General features: G+C 36.5%; 1 protein-coding gene across 1 annotated transcript; it reads right to left on the bottom strand.

Annotated features, from left to right (window-relative positions):
• Nucleotides 1–619: 619 nt before the first annotated feature.
• LOC140171221 (cyclin-dependent kinase 1-like) lies at nt 620–13,514 on the bottom strand. Its single transcript, XM_072194439.1, is given in 9 exon segments — nt 620–3,441; nt 3,980–3,999; nt 4,002–4,120; nt 4,899–5,062; nt 6,251–6,421; nt 6,981–7,104; nt 7,475–7,631; nt 8,510–8,585; nt 13,388–13,514. Coding segments are annotated over 8 exon segments (915 nt in total). The 5' UTR covers nt 8,547–8,585; nt 13,388–13,514; the 3' UTR covers nt 620–3,318.
• Between the last annotated feature and the right edge of the window lie 4,548 nt (nt 13,515–18,062).

Below are 18,062 nucleotides of genomic sequence, written 5' to 3' on the forward strand. Positions count from 1 at the left end.
TATATTTCCTAAGGGGATGGTATCTATCAGGTCAGCGTTGTAAAAATAGTTTGAAACTGAAGCTCTGAATTTTAAAACGCTTAAATCTGGAATTAAGATCCTCCACCATTTTAGGCATGGGGAAATAATTGGGATTTCTTTGGCTCCCAAGTGCATTCAAAAACAAATCACTGCTTGTGCATGACTTTACGCATGTTTTCAGGGTTATTAGGAGTTACGAAAACCTAATAATGATAATATTGGATGGCTTATTTAAGATGATACCATAACATATCGGATTAAGTCATACAAATATCGAACTCGCCGTTGGATCGTCCGATATTTTTATGACTCATCCGATATGTTATGGTATCATGCTCAGCCATCCAATATTATATCAGTATGTGCAATTTGCGATTAAGATTGGATGCAGTTGTTTTTGTGTACCTGCAGGCTGTCTGCAATGAACGGAATACCAGAAGTCAAAACCCATAGCTGTTAGTGCCAATGTGATTCAATATACCCGATCCGCCTTATCAATTTTTGTGGACATCAATGAAAACCTTGCAATGTAATGTTTAATGCAAAGTTGCAAACTGTGATGCACTGCAACTTGAAATGAATATCATTTGACAATGTCTTTGTGTAACAAAGTTTATTACCAATTCTGTACAGCATACAATGTTTTGTACAAGCATACATTCATTTACACTTTTGGTAACATGAAAATAATTATCCATATAGAATACAATATTTACAAATGCAGCCTGCACTTTGAAATAATTATGTGTTACACTGGAATTGATGATCTAGATGCATTAATTTAAAGCACCCATTACGTCACCAAGTGATAATAATCATAATATTGATGGACCAAGATGTAAAAAAACACTATGATTGAAAGTGATTATTGGTTTAACTTGACAGGATAAAATAAAATTGTCTTTATTATAATTGGCTAGGGACTGGACTTGAACCAGTGACCTTCCGAGAGACGGACGCTCTGCCTTTTGAGCTACCTCAGCCTTTCTTTGAAACAATTTTATTTTCTGTCGGGTTAAACCAACATAATGCCTCACCTGGTAGGGACATATACATGTACAAATGTGTGTATTTAGCTGGTTACAGTATCTAATTACTGCAGATCTATCATAAACACAAGTAAAAGCAACGTCACTACTCAACTTCAGGCAAATTGAAGTATCGAGTCACTTACCCAATGTGACTGACATTTGGTTCATAAGACAATTTAAAAAAATGATGAAGAAAATACAAATACTGTATATTTGTAAAATATTGAGGCTTTTCTACGAGGGTGATCGAGCCCTCTGCATTCCAGACCCAATTTCTGTTAGATTATGTTTACTGGCTTGTTGAAGTTAATTTTTTATTACTTCTGTGGTCTATACTGTGCGCTGAGTGTAAATAAATAAATGATGAACAGTCTTGCCGACTGGCTGACCAATGGTCTTGACAAGATGGTTGACCCATTGGTCTGATGTCTGCGCGTAAAAGGGATAGAAACCTCGTCACTTCAGCACGTACCTGGACCACAGTAGTAATAAAAAAAAATCAACTTTAGACCTATTACGGTAGACTATAAACAAGCAAAAATACAGCACATGGAAGTACATTAAACTGGAGCTACCAAAGTTTCTCAACATTCCAATTTTATGAAAATTGATTTGTATGAACCAACTGAATTAGTATAATTTTCTCTTTAATTTACATTCTTAATTTAAAATTGTTAAGTTACTATTTTTACATCACACATTCAAAACATTTAAAGGAAACAAAATTCTCTTTTGTTCCACAGAAGAAATCTTTAACACGTCACAAAACCATCATGATTACCGACATACTAGTCTTACCTACTAACTACACTGGATAAAATAGATTTTTGCAACATACATGTAACAAAATTCACAATTGAGAATATTACATCTCCATTTTTGATCCAAAAAGCAAGATTCCTTTTGCTTGTTGGAAATACTGATGAAATGGAAAAGAATGAGAATCAAGACAAATGAAAATGGACTCTAAACAAATACCTTTAAGAATAAGTTGCACACAAAATAACAAATGAGAGAATTGAAATTGAGAAGTATTTCCATGTTATTCTTGGAAGATTAAAACGGAATGTTTTTGAAGCATAACTATGATCATCAAATATATCCTATATTCCTGATTTGATAAATTTTCTTTGAATTATGATAAATTTAAATAGCAATTGAAATTATTTTAAAACTCATCTTATATCTAAATGGAGCGGGCCAGTAAACCAACTAACCTATTAAACCTAACAAGAAAACATGCAATTGGAATACATTAAATTGCATTTCTTGGAAGACAGGAACTATTCCCAAGTTATCAAAGGGCACCTATAATGGAAGCATTAGTCACTGACAAAAGGAACTTCACTGTCATGAAGAATGAAACAATGTCAAAACAAAAATTGCTCAATGCAAGCAACTATAGTTTGATCGGCTCATAATTGGCAGGCCTTATAACATCAACATATTTCGAGAATAGAATTCAATTGTGACATCTCGCATGAAGCATCACAAATTATTAAATCAAGTCCTATACTTTTGTCTACTTTCTTTAAAACCCACCAAATGTAGACCAGACGGGTCAACTATGACACTCTTTATGTGGGTCTACTTTTCGGCATAGTTGTTAAAGTCTTGTAATGCCCGCCCATTATGAGCTGATCAAACTATAGACTAAAAAAGAACGAGCTCAGTTTTATAGATATCGCATATTTGTAATCAAGAAACACCACTCTGGTTGTTTCCATTATGTTGAGGCATTGGTAGATGTAGGTCAATCTCTGGAGTGCTTATCCATCAGAATAGCAAACCCTCATCCAATATATACCACTCATTGATGTTGCTATGGCACTCTGCCTCCAAGCAAAGTGTTATCAGTGTAACAGTGGAAGTCAGACACCATCTTTTGTAAAGAGCTATGAAGTACACACAACTCTGTAGGAGATCGATTATGAAGCAGAGTGGTGTAATATCATTCATTTCTAGCATTTGGACCCAGGACCCCCCCTATGGAAGACAGCACCTTAATCTTCCACACAGGGAGTGTAAAAATCAAATGGGGGTTATTATCTGAATAGACAACTCCATTTGAAATCTACACTCCCTAGCTCAGAAATTTGAACAACAAATTGAGCCACCAAGGGATAGGACTTGAAGATCACCAAGGATTCAAAACGTTATGCTTGTTCTTTAAAAGAGACGTCTGACTGATCAGAGTTGGTATATTTTATTTCTAGACGGCAACAAAAAGGTTCATTGCACATTGTTAACCATCATTGATGCTGGTTTATAAGATGTTAATGTTAGCTTGTGCTTCAGGTAGTGTTGACTTGTCTAGGTCATCAAACCATGGATGGTTGAGTGCTGTCTTGGCTGGTAGTCTCTTGGCTGGGTTATAGATTAGCATTTTCTGTGAGGAAAGATTAAAAAATTGAAAAGATTAAATTTAAATTGCTCTAATTTGACGCGTGCACTGTGTTATTGAGTGACGCAAGTATTCCTTGTGTTCCCTTCATGAGGGCAGTACTGCGCCAAAGAAAGCTTCGAAATGTAATCGGCTTATCAGATTATCCGCAAACAAGAAAGGTTTGTTCTTCTCTGAAAGCTAGTTATTTTCATAGCTAACGCATGTCAGAACAACTACCTTTTGAATTGCGAGTAGTCAGTACAGTATTTGTAACACAATCAAGCGTCATGAGCTATAGAAAACGTGTGTTTAAAATTGTATTTGAGAATCACAATTTTGGCTCACATTTTTTCAGCACATGGGCAACATAACTGATTGATTCATTAGAAACCAATGTACTTAAGCGTTCACATTGCTGATGACAAATGTGAATATTTTTAAAAACTGTTTTAAAAACTGATGTATATTGACTTGGATAACATGAGCTACTTGGTAACTGGAGTCCGGCTCAGTATTACTGCTCTCAAATTCATACAATTACCTGTAGTAGATCCAGCCCTGTGAGTCCATGTTCTTGACTGAGTTAGCGAGGTTGTTCTTTGTCCAGTTGGGGAATGTAGGCTTGTAATCTGGGAGTGAGGTCACGCCAGGCCAAACTTCTTCATTGGGTGTGCCAAGAGTTCTGGTTTGGAAAAAGATGATAGCAAAAACTTTTGAATAAATTTGGGAACAAATAACAAATGATAGAAATTATCTTGCAATACCATTGTTTACTGGTTTGTCCATTTTCCTTTTAAATTTTACAAATTTGCAACACTGACTGAAACCAAAAAGGCCACAATCATTGTGTTGAGAACTTTGTCCCAGTGTTTAGGGGAAACAAGATTAAAAAAGGGCCGATTCATTTTTTTCTGAAGGTTTTAATCCATAAAAAATATTATACATGTGGGGAGGGGCTATGTTTTGTCTGGATCAGATTCATGATCTCTGGGTTGACATCATATAATTTCAGATGAAGCGCGGATACCAGAGCATCGTCATCACTTCCAAACAAATAAAAACAATTACATTAACAATTTTAAACAATTACTCTTCCATTCTCTCAAAGTCTGAACTGTTTTCAAAGCATCTGACGACAATCTTTCGAAATCATGGCAAAACGATCCAGGAGGCCAACAATTCAGGGCGCACAAGCATGGTATAGTTAGGGCAGGGTAGAATTTTATTCCCTGGCATGAATGGATTCTGCATGGCAGCAGCATTGTTACAAGAATCTCTTTGCTTTCCCTTTATTTTGTGTACTTGTGCTGTGTAGGCTAAAAAAAGCTAAATCTCTTTAGATTCATGCAAAAGCAGTTAGGAGAATCTCTACGATATAACAGATTCTCGCCAAACATCTAGGCCTGTATCAACTCCTAGTCTAATCACTTAAATTTCAGTTTGCGACGTACTGAACCTACCTGAATATTCTAAAAAGTTGATCAATCTCTGAGTCGCCATGGAAGAGAGGGCGCTTTGTACACATTTCAGCCATGATACATCCAATGCTCCACACATCTACTGGGGTTGAGTAGCGAGGTGAACCTAGCAACACTTCTGGGGCACGATACCATAATGTGACAACCTGCAGGTAGTTTGACAACGAATTCAATTACATGTGATGAACAGATTTGAACATTTGATTTTACTTGCAACAAGTTTCAGTTAAGATTTAAATTTAATTTGTGCATTGTTGCATTGTGTATTACAGAATGCAGTGTCATTGGCAATAAGCAATTGTGTTGTAATTTCTGTCTGACCATAGACAGAAAATGCAAATGAGGCTGAGCATCCCCCTTATACCCTGATGACCATATTCAACAACATGTATGCAAGTCCAATAAGTTTTTTATTTGCAGATTTTTTACTTCTGTCATTGCCACAAAAGGGCTGTTCTATGAAATACAAATGTATCACTCTTGGCTATTATTTGGTCTCATTTGGATTCTCATGTATGAAATTTTAAAAATACATTTCATTTAGCTTCAAGGCAGAAGTTATAAAATGCCCTTTGAGATTTGTATAATTGTATTTTTTAATGGTATCCATGACAAAGTTTAAAATCTAACCCCCTGGAAGCGCAAGTGCTGCCAAGCACTGCAGTGTGCCAGGAGAAAGCCAGAGTAACACTAGGATCCACAACATGCTCATCTATCAAGGCATAGTTCTTTAACCCCAATACATTTTCACATTTCATTGAATGACCTTTGAAAATTTGGGTACAAAAACTCATACTCTGAAACTTGAGGTCAAATTTTGCACTATGATTGTTTAATTGATGTTATTGAACTATACCATTGGGATGAGGCCATTGTGGTCCATAGTGTAATGATAGACTCAAAATTAGTCTTGGATTGGCACTGAACCAGAACTTAAAATAAGTGATTTGTGTTACAAGCACAAGTTGTGCTACCTGTTTTAATAAGACAGTGTTGAGGAGGGGCCAATATTAGAAATATTTGGTTTTTAGGTCGTATGAGACAAAACTAAAATGACTTGGCAACAACCAAAATCTGCACACAAACTTTATGTTTATTTCCTTTGCCAATGAAAATGGCATTTATGGTAATATTTAACTCCTCCAGGTTAAACGAGACAATTTAAGCATAGCAAATCTCCCAGACAACCAAGAACATGAGGTCAGGTTGTTCTTTGGAGAGGGGCTTCATGTTGCAGTGTGTCGGCTGATCATGTGCCATGAGTGATTCCTTGTGACCGACCCAACCACTTGAAATAAAACTTTGAAAAATGATTGCCAAAACATAAACCATACCTCGTGGGTGTAAACTCGCACAGGAATACCAAATGCCCTCGCCAGACCGAAATCAGCCAGCTTGATGCATCCTTGCTGATCAATCAATAGATTCTGTGGTTTCAAGTCTCTGTGCAGGATCCGTCTTTTGTGACAATATACAATACCCTGAATAATCTGGTAGGTGTAACTCTGAAATATGACAATAGAAAACTTTGCTTTACATCATAGGTTAGTCAGTATTTTCTACACATTTGTATACATTTTAAAAAGTTTTTACCTGTTCCAACTCATCAATTACAGGGGTGTGAGTGACAACACAGAATTAAAGACAGAGAATCGGGACTCGACCGCCATCTTGATACAGGTATGGAGCAAAAATTGGGGGTATTCGGTTTCCCTCGGAATGCACTTGAGGCATTTATTGTCATGCAAGCGTGACATGGATGAAGGGCGCATTTGAGAGACGCACTTGATGCGACCTGTACACGAGTGCCAATGCAGAATTGTTTTCGTTCGTCTCCGCGCACCATCGGCAAGGACCCAAATACCCCCAATTTTCTCCCCATAGCTGACGACGCGATTGTATGTGGTGGTATAGAGGGAGTCCCGGTTCTCCTTCTCTAATTCTGTGGAGTGACCACAGATAAAAGTCTTTTAGTTTTTTAATTGTCCCCAGTATAATTCTTGCAAAGAATAATAGATCTGTGTCCCCCCCCCCCAAAAAAAAAAGAACTAGAAGTGAACAAACCTTAACAAGTTCTATATCCATTGTTACTCCTGAGCGGAACGTCTCAAAATACTTCTTCAGATCCATCTTGAGGAACTCAAAGACAAGGTACAGTTTCTGCTCCTGCATCAAAACATCCGATAACCTGGGGAAAAAAAAGGATGAACCGTACAGAGATATTGAATTTCAAGAGTAAATGTGGATAAAGTAACCATTGGCGTAGCCAGGATTCATTTTTTGGACATTCCCTCTAAATTGACCAAGAAAGCATATATATATTTGGACTTTTTTTGATCAAAAATCCATTTTATAAAAAAACTTTTTTTTCCTCACTTGTTACACTAGCAAAGATGACCTCTTTGGCCTTTGGTGATGACTGGGGGGGGGGGGCAACCCCATGGAAACAACCACCAAGCCAAACTTTTTATGTCATAACTGTTTCAACTATGGAAAAATGTTTTGCAAACAAATACAATTTTCCTGCCTTATTATTAATGTCTCTTGAATCCACTTACTTGACAATATTTGGGTGAGTGAGTTCCTTGAGGAGTGAGATCTCCCTGATGGTTGTACTTGGAACACCTTCCTCTTCACTCTCCATCCTAATCTTTTTCAGAGCCACAATCTCTCCAGTCTTCTTGTTGCGACCTTTGTACACAACGCCATAGGTACCTGGTGAATGTAGGAGACAATTTCATTTTAGAACACAATTACTGCAACCTAAATGAGTACATTTTACTTAGCACTAAAAATCAGGGACTGCCTTTTAAAGTGAGAGCAATCACTCTCTACTGCTCTCCTTAAATCCGATATGGAGAGTGATTTTTTAGCTCTCCTTAGTTGACCATTCCCTCCTTTGTAAACGCTCTATCCAGCTCTCCTTGAAGTTGAAGGCTCCAGAAGAGCTATTTCAAGCTCTCCTGCAAATTCCAAAAGACAGTCCCTGAAAAAGTGAAACATTTTTACTGAAGAGAGGAAATTTAAACTATAATTTAATTTACCTCCATCTGGGCTGCATGAAAGATCAGAGGATTACAGAAGAATGCATTTACAAATCAAACCACCAATGCTGTGTCATTGCACATGGAGCAGAGCAGAGTACACCCAAATCACCATTTTCTGCTCTTTCCTCTTCAGTTCCAACATTTGCTACGTGTACAAATTACAGGACCATATTTTTTATTGCTAGCAGTATGTATAACAAATTACTAACATTTTTATTCATACCCTGCAACTTTTAAGCAACATTGTATGTAAAACATGATTGCTCCACAGTGTCTTAAGTTCATTTTGTGAGGGCATCCATTTTCAAGGCATATTGGCTATTCATGCTAGGGCAGTCACATGATGAATGGTTTATACCTTGGGTTATGTTTGTTCCAAGGTGAGGATCATCTATCCAATTTGCAATGATTTTCAAAATGAGATCCCATTTTCCAAAATGAGTTCTGTACAACAGTACTCTATGTTCTAACTTTACCTAGACCAAATGTTGGAACCGAGGTGAATGCCTACACATTTTGTGTGTTCTTTTTTGAAAGTTTAATTACCTTCACCAATCTTCTCTATTTTTGAGTAATTCTCCATTGTGAAGCTGGTGGACTGTAAACGACTGAAAGATGAGAACTGAAATGAAAGAAAAGGGAAACAAATTGATTACGGTACATCAATTAATTTTAGTATAATTACAAAATACCAAGTACTACTACATGTGTAGTTGTTGTCAATACTATCCATGAATTTCATTTTAGAGGAAAATAACTTGTGTTGGTAGGTAACACTAACAAGCCATTTTGGTCAAGTCCAAGTCGTTTTGTCTAAGTCACAAGTCAAGTCATTTTGCAAAAGTTGCAAGTCAAGTCACAAAAATAGTGACTCTGGTTTCATCATAATTGTATTTGAAGAATAGCTATCGAAATAGAGTAGAAATTGATGAAATGCAGTTGACACTGTAAAAGCTATACTAAGTTATGAACACAGCCAATCACGGTGGGGATCACATTAAAAATGTTACCAAAATCATGAAATTGCACTTCAACTAACTGTAAAGGCATGCAGCATAGTACGCACATGAGCTACCTTTGCTAGCGATCCCAACTTTTAGACCACCCGAGCTATAAGCCTATACTATATAGTTAAAATTGCCAATTTATCAAATTAGGCCTAAACTTTTGCACCAAGGTTTAAAACAAAATAAACATGTTTTCAACTGTATAGCCTACAAACAGTTCTTCTGTCGAACAGCTTTATTTCATGATTTTGTTCCAAAAATAATTCAATTAAATGTTACTTTCTATTGCTATAAATTTAAAAACTAAAGAGTTGAATGCGAATGCACGCTATAGCCAAAATATTTAATTCTCGATCATGAGAGCCAACTTGGTACGCACAGTTATTTGTGTCGAGCGTACTACCGCACGCATAAAGACCAGGGCTGTCAACTTTTGGAATTGCTTGGCGTGAGACAGAGGCGTACCGGGATTTGCCGACTACAATATTCATTTTGAATCTTGATTATAACCAAATAATTATTTGAGCCACGGCCCTCGAGAATTTGAAAGTGGGGGGGGGGGGTGTCGGTAGGGACAAGAAATTATTTTGACGATGCGTGAGATTTTACTAATTTTCCAGCTTCTTGCGTGAGATTTACTACCTAGGCATGAGAATACTACCTTGGCGTGTGACCGTGAGAAAGTGACCCAATGCGTGAGACTCACCGTCACGGCCAATGCGTGAGAGTTGACAGCCCTGGCAAAGACCGGCGCTTACGCTGCAAACACAGCTTTTGAGAATTGACCAATCACAAAGTCGTTCCTAGGCAAGGACGGTCAAGCAGGTCGCGCGATCGTGTTAATAACAGTTATTCTATGAAAAGTACGCTGACACAGAAGGTACACCCTCTCATGATCGAGAATTTGTTATTTTGGCAGTAGCGTATCATGCAATTTCGAGCGTGTTTGACATCTTTCCATTGCGTGACATAATTGTGCATTTAATCAAGATGGCAAACTTTTCGATTTAAATGTGACATATTTTTGCGGAGACAATTCCCTGCCACTTTCCACTCATCTTTTCATGTACCGGTAATGGAAATGATGTGGATAAAGTAAAGGTACGTTTTTCTTCTAAAATATTGCTTTTCCAATTTTTTAAAAATTGTTAATTTGTTTTTTGAGACTAACACTCTCACTGACGTACGGTATTTATAATCAGAAATAGCAGGTACGGCCACTGCTGAAGGAATATGCTGAATAGATAGTGAGTTTAGTCATTGTTACTGTAGTGTTAGTCTTTACTAAAAATTATCCATAATACTTTTCAAAAAGTTCAGTTGTTTTGTCCTTGTTTTAGGAAACCCTGCCCTCCTAAATTTATCCAATTGGCGATCTTTTCCTTTAGACCACCCTCGCTATATAGGGACTAAATTATTACTTTTGCATCAAGGTTTACTTTTGCATCAAGGTTAAACAGTTGCCAAACACTTTGAAGTCAAGGTTTAATGTATTGGAAGGAGGGCAGGGCTTCGATAAATGAGGGAAATTATGGGGTAAAAAACAAGGTTAAAACAACTTTTTGAAAACATGTGAAAACAGCTATTCTGCAAAGAAGTTTTTGTCTCAAAGAACAATTGAAAAATGACCGGAAAAGCAAAAAACATACCTTCATACAATCAGCATCACTTACGTCACATAAAAAGATGATCAGATGAGTGAAAAGTGGCAAAGAATGTGTGAAATGAGGGATTTTTTAAAAGAAAAATACATCGTGTTTTGAAAGAAATTCGCCATCTTGAATAAATACAAAATTGCGTCATACAGTAAAATACTGTCAAACGCGCTTAAAAATGCTTGATACGCGAGCGTAAATCACCGTCAAAACGAAAGCGTACATCAAGCGCTGTGCTACGCTGAAAGTTTTGGAGTTTGTATCACCGGTTTAGTATTCAGCTCTTTTACGCCAAAAATTGCGATAAAAACGCGTGGATTTTGGAACAAAATAAAGCTTGTTCGACAAAATAAAAGGTATGTTTCTATAGCTAAGAACATGTTTAACCTTGTTGTGAAAGTTTAATTTGGTAAAATCGTAATTTTAACCTTATATAACTCGGGTGGTCTAAAAGAAAAGATCGCCCATTAACCTGCCACCAAAGTGTTTGGCAACAATTTTGAAACCTCAATGCAAAATTTAAACCTTGATTGATGCAAAAGAAAAAATTTAGTCCTTTACATGTTTATCATGCATGAGCATGATCATGATGATGATCATGCATGGCATGATGAGCGAGGCCTGTGGCCCAAAATAAATTTAGGGTCAGTCCATATCAAATCAACCAATTTTCTGAAAAGTTCCCAGGTGACCCTCTCAGATTTTGATGAAATTCCATCAGAATAATCTTTTGTGCCCACAATGAACTCATACAAAAATTTGGCCTCATAGGCCATGTCGTTTTGAGAAATGGCCGTTTGAAGTTTGGCCCAGACACCCCCTTTTTGGCACTCGCGAGTGTCATTGGTGATTTTTACCAACTTTGGTAGCTCATAACTTCCTGTTCAGAACAGATATAAAGCTGCAAATTTGCATTCTAGCTAACCTTATGTGATATTTTCAGAATCTGTCTCTACATTTCAGATATCTGCTTTCCTTTTAAAGTTATGAGCACCCAAAGTTGGTCATTTATTCAACCGCAAGTGTGATTTTGTCATTTTGGGGGTCCCCTGGTGCCAAAAATAGGGTATCATATGACTCAAATGTCATAGATACATTGTCTATGGGTACATATCTGAGCCCACAAGCAAGTTTGAGCAAATCAAACCATTGATGGAGGAATAGGCGGCATCCCAAATTGGGTCCGGGTGAAAATTTGCCGAAGACCCCCCTCTTTCGGACCAATGGTTGACCTTGTGGACAGTTAAAACATGAATTGAAATTTACAGCCCTGAAACATACTTATGAGACCTACCAAGAAACAAAAATTCAGCTTTGGTACTCAACTCCATCATAGTTAGATGGCAGCTTGAAAATAGGGTGGAAACCCTGCTATTTCTTGTCTAAGGGTGTTGAATTCAGCAACCATGACAATAAAATTTGCAAAATTTGACTAAGTTTTTTCAAAAGTTACCTGAAGTGTCATATGAAATATGTTCTGGGTGTGTTTTAGAGGCTAATGAATACATCTAGAGTGGTCTGTAATGTTCGACCCAAAAATATGCACATATACTTAGTCAAATTTGGCATATTTTGTTGCCATGGCTGCCGAATTCAACAACCTTAGACAAGAAATAACAGATTTTCCTCCATATTTTCAAGAGCCATCTAACTATGATGGAGTTGAGTACCAAAGCTGAATTTTTGTTTCTTGGTAGGTCTCATAAGTATGTTTCATGGCTGTAAATTTCAGTTCATGATTTAACTGTCCACAAGGTCAACCATTGGTCAGAAAGATGGGGGTCTCCGCAAGTTTTCACCCGACCCAACTTCAGAAGCCGCTATTCCTCCATCAATGGTTTGATTAGCTCAAACTTGCTTGTAGGCTCAGATATGTACCCATAGACAATGCATCTGTGACATTTGAGTCATATGATCACATATTTTTGGCACCAAGGGACCCCCAAAATGACAAAATCACACTTGCGGTTGAATAAATTACCAACTTTGAGTGCTCATAACTTAAAAAGGAAAGCAGATATCTGAAATTTAGAGCCAGATTCTGAAAATATGACATAAGGTTAGCTAGAATGCAAATTTGCAGCTTTATATCTGTTCAGAACAGGAAGTTATGAGCTACCAAAGTTGGTAAAAATCACCAATGACACTCGCGAGTGCCAAAAAGGGGGGTCTGGGCCAAACTTCAAATGGCCATTTATCAAAAAAGGACATGGCCTATGAGGCCAAATTTTTGTATGGGTTCATTGTGGCCACAAAAGATTATTCTGATGGAATTTCATCAAAATCTGAGAGGGTCACCTGGGGACCCCTGGTTGATTTGACATGGACTTACCCTTTAGATTAATTTAGGATCGCAAGACTAAGAGGTCCAATTTTTTTAAGAACGTCAAATACCATCATGCCATGAATACCGGGGTCAAATACAATTACATGAATTATGAATATCATATATATATTATACAAAATACATTTAACATTAATAACATGGAATTTAAAATTCTTACAACAGCAAAATTTAAAAAAAGTCTTTCTTTGTCCGTGCACTCAGAATATCGATTTCAATTCATGAATTCATGAATTTGCATCGTCGTTTCTTGACAACAAAATCCACTCAATTACTACTTTAAACCACAGTTTACGCATATTTTATTCAATAAAAAAATATAACAAATACAGTGTTGTTGATATTTGATGAATAAATAAAAATCTGCGTGTATGATTATTCACAAAAAGAGAAATAAATACAAGCTTCCCCCACTTACCTCCGCACAGTTTAAAATACTTGCCAGGAAATGCCAGCTGTTTATTTCATATGGGCCGCCCGGTTTCGAAACAAACCAATCGAAGACTTCGTTTCAATAGCGGTCTGTCCCATTAACCAATCAAAACAAAGGACAAATGAGTTAGGTTATCCTGCTAAAACACCTTATGCTTGATGTAAATTCTACTTATAGCTGCATCAACGCTATAAAATATTTCGATTTTTACTAAATTATAACAAAATGATCAGTGAAATATTTGTTAAACATAATATTATTGTAAACAAGTTAGGTTACATTATTTTAAAATTGTATGTTAATTCAATCAAATTTCAATTCAATCGGCTATTTCTGAAAATAATTAATCACCAAGCATGCGGTAGTATTAAGCGAGATGAAAGCGCCCTCAATTTTCAGAAGGGATTTAAAAAAATAAAAAAAAATACAAGGAGTTATACAGGGTGTACGAAAAGATTTGTCTTTTTTTTTGAAAAGAGGGAAATTGATTGTTTCCTGTTGGGTCTGTATTTTGTCACTAGGTTGAAAATTTTGAAATTGTACCGCGGCCGGGGTTTCAAGGGATTGCCAGTATTGCCACCGTGAAATCAAAAGTTCATAAGGCCAAATAAAATAAAAAAACATGTTTCACGTCCGGGTTTTTGAAAAAAAGGAGGAAGAGGGGGCTTTTTTTTTTATTTTTTATCGCAAAATCGGTGTAAATACCCATAATTAGAGCTATTTTAGCGTATACAATAATGCCTGGAAAGAGGAGGAGGCCTCTTTTTATTTGTTGTTCTGAGAGATAGGCCCCTCTAACTATCACAAAACCTTATAAAAGTGTTTCTTGTATATTAGCAAGGCTATAGAAAGCACCTCTACTTCCTAGACATATTTTTTGAAAAGTTATAACTGAATTTCAAAAAATAAAAATAAAATTGAAGAAACCTCAAAAAAGGAAGCGAGAGGGGACGTGAAACATGTTTTATTTTTTATTTGGCCTAATGTAGGCCTAGGTTTAAGCCCCGGGGGTGGAGTGTAGCCAATTTTATTGAAAATTCCTAAAAAAATGAGGGAAAGTCAGTGTGAAAACTCGGAAACGTGAGTCGAGTCCAATAAAACTCAATTACTGGGATCCAAATTTACAAACCTTTAGTGCTATAGGCATAGCGGCCTACATGTTGCGAGCGCAGCGCGGCGAGCAGGAAAATGTGCATAGGCCTAGGCCTATTTAAGCGTTTCCATAGGGCCTACTGTTTTCCTAAGCCTTTTTAGAGCGTTTTATTCAAAAGGCTCCCCATGATTGCGTGAAAATCGCTTGCCCCCCCCCTCGGCTTGCTTGTCCCCCCCTTTCGGCTCGCCAAAATTTCTTCCCCCATTTTACCCTCCCCAGGGCTCATAATTATTGCACAGCCCTTAGTCAGCATCCAATTTTATCATTAGTTGTCTTGCTATCTGGGATGTGACACATGTAGGCCTATTTAGTAATTAGTTGTAGGCTAGGCCCTAGATGTGCCTTTTGCCCACTTGGCCCCAGATGTTCAAGGCTAGGGGCCCCAGAGGCCCAAATGTTAAAACAAAGGGTCGGCCGTTTCTCAGCAAATAAAGTAGCTAAATAGGCTACTGTTATTATGTATATGGTCAATTCCAGCCAAAGCGGGACAAAATTCTCTCTGGGGGCCATTTTAAAAATGTTTAAATCCTTTTCAATTCTAGACTTATCAAATGAGAAGATCATATCTAGTGAATCATCAGGTGGAAGTGCCATCGGATTGAAAAATAACTTTTCTTGCTAGACCAAATAAAGTGTTACGAATGTAAGCCTTTTTCACCTGTTGTACGCCATAAAATTTCACTTTCTTTAATATCTTTCAATATTTTACGTGTGACCCATATACACTAAAAATCGGTGAAGACTTTGAACGTAAAATAGAATTTTATTACATATAGGCCTATCTACAAAGAAATATTTTGGTTATTACAAATTTTAAGAAAGAACCAGGTGTACAGGTAAGATTGTGTCAATTCTTCGAGCTCTTTCCAAAGTGGCTGCCATTTAACATTACTGCATTAGTTCGAAAGATTAAAATTAATGCTTTATAGAAATATAAAGTTAGATTTTGTATCTCGTCGCAGGATGAGGACTTCGGATGGATTCGTGGGTTAACAGCGTCTGAAAATTAGCAAATTCCTATTAATTTTTTAATAAAAATAAAAATTACTTTTCCGTATGTCAATAATTCAGGCTACAATGGCACTAAAATGAATTTTATCAAAATTCAAACTACATGGAATATTTAGAATTGATCATTATGGCATTTTGGGTATAACACTTTTGAGAATAATGAAGTTGCCAAATTCAAATAGACATAGCAAACAGTTTTATATTATTATTTTAAATTATTCCATATTTTCATGCAGCAATATTCTATTACATCGTGTTTGATGGTTCCTAAGAACTAAAACACTATCAAGACATTGTTAACAATAATTTAAGTAGGGATTCGTGGGTAACTAAAATGTTCGTGGGTAACACATATTTGAAGGTATGTATTGGTAAGCGGCAAAATAGAAAATTTTACAGAAGGATGGAAACCATCATGTGGTTATTCCTCCATTGTGTTTCAATGATTCCCGTTTCTCGAATCAATTACATGCACCCAAAAAATGGTAATTTAGGATAATCAATCAAAACCTCACGATACAGCTTCAGTATACCTTCAAGCCGGGCCTTCAAGAGGACGCTATTAAACAGGACTGTTTTGGAACCTTTTTCGCATGTTTTCAAAATGTTAAGATGAATAAGAAACATATAATTTACGAGTAAATCCTTGGATTCGTGGGTAAAGCCGAATTCGTGGGTAAAGCTATAAGTACTATAGTACCGTTTGGGGTTTGCGTTTCTTAGGTGCATAAACTTTAAGTACTGTAAAAATTATAGCATACCCATGGCTTGCATATGTGCTGATTTAGATTTAAAATAAACATTCTCCTTGTTTTTCAAGGTTAGCATCTATTCGGGATTCGTGGGTATCAAAAGTTTAAACCATCGTAGATTTTTTTTAAAGCGGTGAACGTATTTATACGATTTACAATATTAAGCACTTGTCAAACTAAATTCAGTGTCCAAGGTCATAAAAATGTTAAATTAAGATATGGCAATTATATTTGCTGGACTCGTGGACAACATTTGATACGTGGGTAACGTCAAATTTGATTTTGTGGAATTTTATGGGTAAAATGTATTTGTAGAAAATAATCACTTGGACCTCAGAATTAGGGTAACAAAATTATTAGCCAAATTGACTTAATGGCCTCTAGAGTCCACAAACTTTGGTGGAACTCAATCGTTTTACATATGATGAGAGATCGTGCAAACTTCTTTCTAACGGTAATAATTTCATTTTGATTGAAGGAATTCAATGACATATATGGTGCTTTATCTTTGAATTCGTGGGTAACGCCAATTCATTTAAGCGATCATAACTTGTCCCCTGGTATGACTTGCTAGTAAAGGCCTATATGCTCAAAGAGAGCACATTGGACGTGACATGACATGCTCCATCAATAACGTGATTTCCTTTATTAATGACATTTTAAAGTGGAAAGTTAACATAGAGAGAATATTTTACGCAAAATGTTTGCCCAAAATATTTGCAATAACGTTTAAAAAACGTTTTCATGACCTTTGTATAACCCGAAATTTAAATGTTATTAAAATGTTTTGAAAAATTATTTTTAAGAACATTTCTGTGCTATGGGTTCAAATATTTTAACATAATGTTATTTAAGTATTGACAAAATATTTGGCAAACATGTTTGCAAAAATAGTTTACAATAACATTTTTTAAAAACATTTAAACATATTGTTGTAGTTTGTTTTCATACAAAACGTTTTAAAACGTTATCATGACCTTTATATAACCAAACATTTCAATGTTATTAAAACGTTTTTACCTAAGCCAAAACCCAAAATATAACTTATTCAAAACGTTTTTAAAACATTTGTATGTTTGCTGGGATAACATGGGCCCAGGGCCCCAAACGCTAAACATAGGGCCGGTCGTTTCTCATCAACTAAAGCAGCTTCAAGGCGCGAAGATCAATTTTTTTGATTTTAATACTCTGACCAAAGTTGCCCCAAATGCGGGGTAACTTTGGGCAGGCTATTTCTAACCCCTAGGGCACCCTGGGTTTTGTTTGGAAGCAGTGGTTTAAAAACTCTGAAAAGTGCCCAAAGTTACCCCATTTTACGGTAGCGCATCAGTATAGATGGCGACTTTTCAGAATTTCTTTTACGAGAGTGCAATCTACATTAAAATAAAGCTTGTGAATTGGGCTTTCACTTATTTTGTGCTATTTCCGAACTGTCGGAGTGACCCTGTAAATGAAGTCAGGGTGACGCTATAAATGGTGTTTGGGTCACTCTAGAAGCAGAGTCCAGCTACTAAGCGACTCTATGTCTAAAATGACTCCATATTGGGAGTCAAATGACTCCTGTGTAGAGCCAGCAACGGTGACTCCTTCGCGGAGACAAGAAATTTATGACCCTCCAAGGGAGTCAGAACTGATGACTCCCAATATGGAGTCATTTTATGGGGTATCCAAAAGTTTTTGACATCACCCAGAAGGAAAAGAGCTATATTGATGAAATTTTGTCAGTGTAATCACTGGTCCTTAT

Source organism: Amphiura filiformis, chromosome 15 (assembly GCF_039555335.1).
Source record: "Amphiura filiformis chromosome 15, Afil_fr2py, whole genome shotgun sequence".
NCBI lineage: Eukaryota > Metazoa > Echinodermata > Ophiuroidea > Amphilepidida > Amphiuridae > Amphiura > Amphiura filiformis.